Raw genomic sequence first — 10,077 nt, forward strand, 5'->3', positions numbered from 1 at the left:
CTCTTGTCCCGCCCCTCTCCGGCTTCCGCGCCTTTCCGTTGGGCCGTGGCGTGAGCGCATGCGCGGGGTGTGTGGGGGCGGTGAGTGGCCATCTGCGACCCAAGGTGGGGGCAGTGGTTGTGCCGGTTAGTGCTGGGTGCTTTCCGTTAGGGGCTAGGGAAGGTAAGAGAAGGAGGGACAGGGAGGGTTGTTGCTGTGGCGTGGCGTGTGTGTCCTCACAGTGCTCTATTCTGCAGGGTGCAGAGCATGCTGGCTCTCCTGGCCAGGGCGCTCGCTGGGCCGCTCGGCTCGCTGGGCCGCTCGCCCTTCAGTTCCTTGGCTCCGTGGTGGCGGGCGGTGCTACTGCCCGCCCCGGTGAGCCGGGCCCCGCATCCGTGGTGCGGGACAGCTGTCCGCCGCCCCCTGCTGGCCCTGCCCCCGCCGGCCGGGCTGTTGCCGCCGCTCGTCGCGGGGCTGAAGAGCAAAGTGTCGCTGAAGAGACGCTGCAAGGACTGCTTTATGGTCCGGCGGCGGGGCCGGCTCTACGTGCTCTGCAAAACCAACCCCCGGCACAAGCAGCGGCAGCTGTAGCCCTGCGGCCGGAACGCAGCCGCGGGACGCCGGAGGGCAGAGTGAACGCAATGTTAGCCTCGAGTCCGGCTTTCCATATCCCTGCCGCTGGCACCTCGCCCTCTGCCCAGCGACATCTGGAACCTGGCTGCTGGAGACACAGATCGCCAAATGATGAAGGTGGCAGCCTTTCTTCTTAACGCTAAAGTAGGGCGGGTTGAGTTCTTAAGGGCCCTTGCCGTAACTTCTGATCATGGACGCTGAGAACTGAAACGGAAAGCCACAATTTTTAGGATCTCTTGTTATCTTAGCCGTGAAAATCACGTCTCTGTAAATTTAGTATGGGTAAAGCTGAATCATCAGACTCTCGAGATGCATATGTATTTAATTAAAGCATAATGAAACTAAAGTCCGTTGATGTGCATTATTACAATATACAATTAATCTTTCTAAAAACCAACACAAAGCTCTAGATGTTGAAAGTTGTTACAACAGAACCAATAGTTTCAAACTCAGGTGGGTTCCTAAGTGGTAAATAAATATATGTTGAAAGACAGTGTTCTAGCTTTTGGCGTTGTTCATAGGTGAGGTAAAAATGTCTTATAATTGTTAAGTTGCAACACACATAATCCCATGTAGCTTCAGTAATGCCAACGTAAACAACCCTTGCTGCTTTTCACTGTGGGTTTTGAGGGGAGATCATGGCATTTTAGTTAGTATAAAGTTATAACTTTATTTTTAAGTTCCAGTGTTTAAAATTCTCATTTAATGTTATATTGATCATTCAGAGTGTATTAGGGAGTGTTCTTAGCCCCATCTTCAGAGAAATCCTCTCTGGTGTTTATGGTATACTATTCTGCAGTTTCCCAAACCTTAATCCAAATAAAAGGCAATACCCAGGAATCATTGCTTTTTGAGTGGAGTAAACCATTTTGTGTAGATGTCTACAGGAAAAAAGATAAAAATAATTATTTCAGATCCCAGCAAGTTTCTGCAAACTTTTAGGCTCACTTATGTACGCAGTTGAGGCTTTAGCATTGCCCTTTTTTTGTCTTTTATACAACTTCTACTGTGTCCCTAGAAACAGCTCCTTCCAGATGTTTTGAATGCAGTAGTGTGGGGTACTCATGCTAGGTTGGTGTCTATTAAATACAGCCTACACTCAACAACTTGGAGTGAATTCAAAGATAGGATTACTGTACATAAAAGGGAGGCACAAATCGCTATGTTTTCATCTCCCCATTTAGCATAAGAAGCTTTTATACAGGGCTGACTCAGCCTATTTCAAAGACCTACAACTAGGAAAAATTGTTTCAGAATTAAAGCCATTGAATCTAGTGTTGCTAGTCAGAAACTGAGATGTGGTGTAATTTGAATTGAGATGTTTAGTGCGGCTGTGAATTATTCACGTGTTGTCATCTGAATGGTAAGTTTGTGATACCTGGGGTGGAGTGTGCAAAAGAATGGAGCATTCACAGCCATCACTGGAACAGCATACTTGGTTGTGCTAATAGATTTTGGAAAGAGGATTATAGGATTAGAAACCAGAAGGCTCTGAATTATAATTTTACTCTGCCATTGACGTGCTTTATAATTTTGGAAAAGTAATTTTGCCTTTGTCTTGGTTTCTCCATCTGTTAGGCAGGAATACTGAATCTCACACTTCTAAGTACCATTTCAGTTGGTATCCACAAACTCTTAGAGATGTGCTCCCAAAAAAACCCCATCAAATTCTGAAACTTTCTGTAATTTGGCTGATGTGAGGAAGGTGACTAGAGCTGGAGGTGATGCATATTTATTTTGGGTTTGTTTACAACAACTACAAAACAAGAATCTGAAATAGTGTCAGCCAGTAGCCTAGTGGTTGGTAGCTAAGGGTTCACATCCTTCATTACAGACTTTCTGAATATTGTGCTGCTTAAACAGCTGTTTTCAAAGGGTACACAGCTGCTACTTAAGCTACCCAGGCCAAATATTTAGTCTGGAATACTAAAAATACCAATCTATATCGGTTCCATATTTCTCCCCCTTCCACAGATGTTGTGTGGGCATAAGGTGAAGGGGAGGGGAATGATAAGGAGTGCACAGCTAGAATGTAAAATGGCTTAAGGGATAAATAGGACCCAGTAACACAGGAAGAAGGATCCGTACACTGAAAACTGAAATAAGACTCAGGTTCCAATTACATTTGCAGCTTCTGGTTTCATGGTGGTTTTGTGTCTAGGTTATCCCTTCCAGAAATTCTTCATTCTTTAAATCCCCACAGTGGAGTAGGAACAAGACAACTGATGTCTCCTGTGACCGTTTCCATCATACAGTTATTAAAATTATTTACGGTTGTGATGACTGAACTTCCTTAATTTCTCAGAACTGTTCTAGGGAATGAGACTCTCAGATTCCAGATAGGCAACAGGTAGAGATGTATTTAGGTCAACTGCAGGATAAATATACAGAGCTCATGTATATTAATGACTGTCAGGCTTTGTCTGTGGTTGCTATCTCCTCTGTAGTGCCATGGTCTTTCTGTGGTTTCAGGGAGCTTCATACACCTGAATCTAGAGAGATTTCATTACCAGCTTACATGTACCAGTAGTGTCACCATATTCTCCAGTTCTGAATCAGCAAGGGTGGATGTACCTTGTTATACACTGCTGAAAACTATCTAACGACTTCCATGGTGCAAATTAAAGACACAGTATCCCCATTCTGTTTAATAAGGCTGATTATAACTTTAATGATTATAACATTTAAACACTCATTCCATTGCATCTCATCAGATGAATAACTTGCAGTTTGAAACCTGTACCAGTGGTTTAAACTGGGGAAGGCTGAGAAGGGGCTGTTTTTCTTCTGATGAGCTGAAAGTTTAACTCACCACAACTACAAGGGGTCATGCCCTAACCTGTTTGGTCTCCTGTGCTCTCCAGGACTTGAGTTTGCCTTCCTGTAGGAATAGCTGAACTGCCCACGAAGCTGTTATTGAACTGTCACAGTTTACAGCCCATTTTTTCTAGGTAAGTGGTGGTGTTTTACTTCTATACCTCTGGGAGATAAACCACAGCAGTTTCGTTATTGCTCTGTATCCCACTCGTAGTGGAAGCAGCAATCTTTATAAGAGCTTCATCACAGTGAACACATTGAACCTGATCTAAAAATGATGAAAGTGGGTACGAGGAGAATATTGGCACCCAAGATGAAGCTGTCACTTGCTGGAGTTATCCACCTGCCTCCAGAAATGGAAAATTCACCATTTCACCTAGAAACTTGTGCATTAGACTTTGAAATCCGTTGTCCGTAAATGTGAATACAGTGTTGAGAGAAGTAGTTTTCAAGAAGCCACCTGGTTTTATGTGCTATGTTGTGCAAAAATGAAAAAAAAAAGTTAACTTTGTGAAGTTGTTTTGTCTAAAAATAGGACTGATTCCATTTAGTGGCTGTAAGTAAGCAAAGGAACAGGCAGGGAATAACGTCAACCTCTCTGTTGTACGTGGCTGAAGACTGGTAGCAAACAGTGTCTAAATGAGGAAAAGGCTGGGAACAAGGAGTCCCAGAGTCTACAGGGGTACTTTAAAAGATGCTGCCTATGAGTAGTATGGTTACAATCAGCTCTAGGCCAGTTTACTGGGAGAATTGGTGGTCCCTGGAAAAAGTCATAAAGGCAGTATATATACATAGACTCCAACTCCCTGCTATTCTGGCAACTACTTAATACAATTATTTAAATAAATTTACTAAGTTCTGCATTAAAAATTAACTGCCTTTTGCTAGCACTGCTCTTTGAAAGGGTCTAGGACTTCCCTCCTCTTCCTACTCCTCTAACTGCAGCTCTAAATTTATTCAGGACTTGTTTATACTTATGCCAACACTATCTTTTATGTTAAATAACACTTCTGTTCCTGTGGAATTTACCTGCTTGATATTTATTTCTAGGCAGCTATCGCATCCTTTCTCAGTCTTTGTTTTCCTAAGCTAAACAAGTAATTTTAGTCTTTTCTCACAAAGCAGTCTTTCTGCTCCTCTCATCATCCTAACAGCCCTTTTGTGTAACTTTTGAATTTGTGAGATAAGGTTTGTGAGGAGAGGTAATATATTTTATTGTATCACTGATATAGTTAGAAAAAAATAGGAAAGCTTTTGAGAACACAAGTCATTCTCATGTATGCCCAAAGCTTACCAGCTTTTTTTCCAACTGTCTCAATTGTCTAATAAAAGATATTGCCTACAAGCATTTCCTCTCATGCATCTCACTTTTAGTCACGTCCTTACTAATCTTAAAATCCATTAGGTGGTCCTCTTTTTCTGTGTTTTAGTTAACTACATAAATGAGCTGTCACATATTTTTCTGAAGTCCTGATAGATTAGATCTACTGTATTTTTCTCTCTTTCTAAAAGTCAAAGATACTTTTGCTTGACATGGTGTACACAAGCTACATCATGTTTCACTTAATCCTATTTTCTGTTTATTTTCATGTCATTACTTTTGTTCCATATCAAAACCCTTTTACACTGCAGAATTTAGCTTACAAGTTTGTGGCCCTTACTTTCAACTGCTGGTATTTCAGTATTTTAAAGAATATATTAAATCAATAGGCCAAAAATATCCTGACCCAGCTCTTTAAAGTCCCCTGTCATAAGTTATCTGGGCCAGCTGCTGTAATGTATTTATGTCTAGATATACACTAATTGTTGTCTATCATCAAGTGGCTTGGTTGCATAAGGCTACCAAAAGACTGAACAGCGCCTTATGTTTTGGGGTTTGTTTGTTTGAAATAGCCACTAAGAGCAAAGGCCATTTTGTTGTCTTTTCTTTTTTTAGCTTCCTAAGTTTAGACATATATAAGGGGTTTAGTTTCAACACATATTACTAGGGATATCAAAAAACTCACTCAACTTACACACCATAGAAGGCTCTGTTCTTACACAGTGTTCTTCAAGTAATATGTATTGCTCAATAAAAAGAACCTTCAAGTAATATGTAATATCCTTCAAGTAATATGTATGGCACAGTAAAAAGAACCCTTCATTACCTTTCAGAAGGTACATGGACATGAATTTGAATACCAAAATACATTAATATTTTAAAATAAATATGGCACACCATTTTTTTTTCTTTAAGGATTTTAGTATTTCAGTAAAATAACACATCCTAATCTAAACCCCCCTGATATAAGCTGGAAGAATCATGACTTCAAGGAGTAAGATGCCATGTATATGTTCTCTACAGAACACACCCTGTAAGAGGTCTCTCTCCAGAAGAGGGGATAAAGCAGGAGCTGGGATGTGTGAAGCCTGTCCAGTGATTCATGCCTGTGCAAAGCAGCTGAGCTAAAGGCTTGGAGAGTTCCTCAAGGACACACAGGATGCATTTCTAATACAATTCTGAGTGAAGAGGTTTCCTTTCCAAAAGTCTTCTTATTCTCTGCTCCAAATAATAGATGATCCTGCCAAAATGATATAAAATTTAGATGACTTGTAAAGATGAATGGTATGCTTTGTAGGATATCAAGTGTAATCCTCTTAAACAGTCTATTTTTAGTGATTTCTGGAGAAATTTTATGCATATTTGTATAAGTGAAGGTTTGACTGGACTCACCAATCTTCCTTTTTTTTTAATAAACCAGCATAAAGTAGAATTTATTTACATAATGCAATGATCCATGAAGGTTACCATAACATCAAGGGACCATATTAACCGCTTGAATGGAATTCATTAGAAATTAACTACCACTTAAATTAATTTTCCCACATTCACAAGGCTGTAATGGTAGAAAAAGGAACCGTCCATCAGCATGTAGTGACAGGAGAGCTGTCACTGCTTTTATTTATAGGTGAATACATTAACCCATGAAGCAGCCTTTTCAGACCAAATCTTGAGCTTCTGTACAAATAAGCTCCTTTAGAAGACTTTTAGTAAGTAATCCAGCCTACGTTAAACAGGAACATGTACTGCCTAATGCTTTTGCCACTGGCCTTTTCCTAAGAACAGCAGAAAATTTGCTCCTACAGTCCCCAAACTTCACATTTTAAGTAGTTTATTTCCAATGGATAGTACTACTGGTTAGATCTAGTTATAGTGACTTTGTGTTATCAGTAAAACTATACAAACAAAAGATTGTCCATTGCTGCTTCTTTTGTTCATTGTTACATTGTTTGAATTTTGTAACTCTCTTAAGTATAAATATATGTGCAAACCTCCAAACCATAGGATGAAAGTGGGTGAGAGTTGTACCCATTTGTGATCTAGGTATCGTGTGGGCAAATTTACTGTAGTACATTGTGGTAAACAATTTCAACAAGCTACAGTGGGAAGGACCTTTGTGGCACCTGTTACATGACCACAGTTCTCAGAAACCAATACAGCATTAGAGGGAGGTGTCTTTTATCTATGTCAGTCTCATAGCTGAAGTGATCTCAGGGCAATTTCACGTATAGTTTAATCCAAATTTTTTTTTTTTTGAAATAATTATAGCTCAGAGCTAAAACCTGGCCCTTACCAATTAATAATGTTTTATTTTCTTTTTAACAGAGAAAGTTCACGAAGAAAATTATAGGATTGTTAGTTATGTTAAAATGTTAACATAGATGTTAACATCTATGACTGTTAAAGTAACTAAATAACACCAGCTTTAGATATTTTTCTGTTGGATTTAATAAACAATGGTGACAAGAACATCAAACAATCCTGTGTGTCATCAATATTGCTCAGCCAAGTGTTTCACTCTCATTGCTGTCCAGAAAGAGAAAATATAGAAGTTACAGTGAATCTCATAGTGTTGTCAATGCTTTCTCTTATGCTCCCTCATGTTTTCTATACCAGTGTCAAAGGAAGCTTCTCCACAGTTTCTCATACAAGGAATTTGGAGGGTGAGTGGCCTTCTCAGGTATTTCTGTGAGTTTATTGCTGTGTTCAGACACTTGGCAGGCATAGCAAATAGATGAGCTTTTCCTCGGTTCCCACAAGTCCCTATATTCAAAGGGAGCTAAAGGCTGTCCTATTACTCTAGTGATAATATTGCTTGCTGTTATCTTTTATGTTGTCCCCTCTGAACAGGTTCTTTTCAGAGCTTCTCAGAGGTATTGAGATGTTACGTGCTCAGGGCTAAAAATATAAACTCAATAAGTGAAGAGAAAATCTTTTTCAAGCTTTGCTCTCCAATAATATAGGTAGTTTTCCATTTCAATTATTTAAATAGGGCTATACTATGATAGTCAATGGTGCTGAATTAAAAACTCAGTGTCAATATTACCTAAAAAGACTATCATTGCAGTTATGGCAGTCTCAGCCTGATGTTACACATCTTAATAAAGAACTTGTTCACTTTTCTTACTGTTTTATGGTTCTACTTTACCTAGTTAAAGTGGAAATCCATATTTTCTTATCCCTTCTACCAATGGCTTTGGATGCTATTTGTTTAGAATATAAGCAAGTGATTCTCTGATGTTCCCATCTGCAGCCTAAGGAAAGCTTGTAGCTGGGAGCCGACTAGCCACTCTCCTTCAAAAGTAACAACTGTCACCAGTACACTGTATGATTTATTTATTATTTAATGGATTTAGAACATTTAAAATTCTTACAAACACTGTTTTGTCTAATTCTCCCACATTTTATGTGGCATTGCCTTTTGCCTTTTAGTTTGCCTGATTTGTATATGCTAATGTACACACATAATGTATAATGTGAATGAGTCAGGCAAACTAGAAAATTATGCCATTTTACTTAGTTTTCATCAGGGATTATGGTTAATTTGGTTAATTGATACAATATTGACTAAGTAATGACTCCCACTTCTGTCAACATTTTTACATTTGTTAAATTCCCCTGCCTGATTCTGCTTTTCTGCTTTATTTCCTTTTAAAATTTAAACATCTAAGAAAAGGCTCTTCACAATTAATGCATTTCATGATTGAGGAACACTGAAATTAACTTTTAGCCAATTAAATTTTTACGAGTATTTGCTATTGTCGACAGTAGTAAAAACTTCTGTTTCAGCCACATCAATAATTAATTTAGAAGCACATGCCTCCAATACTTCCCCACATTCAAAGGAGTTGTTATTCTCCCGCAGCTTCCCTCACAGTCATCCTGGTGACTCCCTTGGCACTAGTATGCCATTATTTTGTTGGCAGCATTTTGATTTCTGCATGGTAATGATTAACCTGTACAATGTGTTCCTCTTAATGCAAAGCTGTTTTCTTATCCCTTCAATTCTACAAACTGGAAAAAGCATATAGCCGGAGGCCACACAGAATAATACCAGTGTCAAGCTTTAGAAAACGTATTTGTTTTTTGTCCTCTAAGGACAAATGATAGACATGTAAAAGTGTTTTCTCTGTTTCTTTTTCATGGAATACTTACTTTAGAATTAACTTCTGTCACAGAAAACATAATTTGAAGCATCTACTATATATTATTTGTGTGCATTTCTGCTATAAAGAGGGAAAATAGTACATTGTGTATGACATGTGTGATTACAAGGTTATAGAAACTCTTTGTGTTTCTCTTGTTGTTATGGTTTCTTCTTAAGAAAGCTTGTCACTGGAAACGGAAGAGCGTCCTTCTTAATAGGCAAGTATGTAATTCTATGACACAGCGCAGTGTAATGAATGTAATTTTTAATTTTTAATTGCTTTATAATACTTTAAATTGTTATGTACCTGAAGCACTGTGCTCTTCGTCAGTCATGTATTGCTTTTGAAATATTTCAGAGGAGAAAAGAGATTTTTATGATACATTGTTGTGTTCTGATGATTACGCATGCTGTAACCTATTTCCATCTTTAATTTTGTCCTCTTCAAGTTACAATCATCCTAGTGTCCTTTTATTCATTAAAATTGTTCTTTAACATACTTTCTCTGTCTTACCTATTTGTTAATTCTGTTTCCCTGTCATATCAAGCATACTTCATTTCATGCTTCATTGTCCAGGTTTTAGTTTCAGCTCCAATATATTAAATGTTCCCACCCTTTTGCTCCATATTTTATAGTCAACAGTACAGAAGCGTTAAAAGCCTTTCTTGAAAAAAAAAAAAAAAGATGAGTATTCTTAATATAGCATTCTCTTCCTTCAGAAACTTGATTGACTCCAAACCTTATGACTCCACAGTCAAGACAAATAAAATTCATTCAAGGTAAAAATATCTCATCAGCAGTTCTCTGAAGTTAAAATATTAGACATTTTCTCTTTTCTGCCTGTTTTCCACCCCTTCTCCTTGAAATAAAGACAAAAACTATACACTAAAATGAAAAAAAAATTAGCTGTATAATTTTTGCTTAAGTCTACGTATTATTAAGAATTTTATGTACCATTGTTTCTGATTCCAAAATGTTACACTGAAGACTTTACTTTTTGTTTGAAATCCTTCATTTCCTGGCTCAGTAGTTGTAGTGGACCTGATCACCGAGAAGGGTTTCCAGGATCTGAGGAAGTCCTGATAAAAGGGAGTAAGCTTTGAATGGTCTCTTAGAAAACACTGTTGTGAATGTAAAAGAGATGCTAATTATAGCAAAACCCTTGGAGACTGAGGAGAT

The 10,077-nt window shown here is 38.5% G+C and overlaps 1 protein-coding gene across 1 annotated transcript; it reads left to right on the plus strand.

Annotated features, from left to right (window-relative positions):
- Window positions 1-16: 16 nt before the first annotated feature.
- On the plus strand, window positions 17-973 carry MRPL36 (mitochondrial ribosomal protein L36). Its single transcript, XM_057423046.1, has 2 exons — window positions 17-80; window positions 237-973. Exon 2 carries the CDS (start codon window positions 247-249, stop codon window positions 568-570), a length of 324 nt encoding a protein of 107 aa, XP_057279029.1. The 5' UTR covers window positions 17-80; window positions 237-246; the 3' UTR covers window positions 571-973.
- The last annotated feature ends 9,104 nt before the right edge of the window (window positions 974-10,077 follow it).

This window comes from Pezoporus wallicus, unplaced genomic scaffold (genome assembly GCF_028554395.1).
Source record: "Pezoporus wallicus isolate ANWC-B61680 ecotype Strahan unplaced genomic scaffold, APGP_CSIRO_Pwel_v1 contig_749, whole genome shotgun sequence".
Lineage (NCBI taxonomy): Eukaryota > Metazoa > Chordata > Aves > Psittaciformes > Psittacidae > Pezoporus > Pezoporus wallicus.

Excerpts from the sequence above, each read along its gene's own strand:
- MRPL36 (XM_057423046.1), top strand. The coding sequence starts at position 247 with ATGCTGGCTCTCCTGGCCAGGGCGCTCGCTGGGCCGCTCGGCTCGCTG.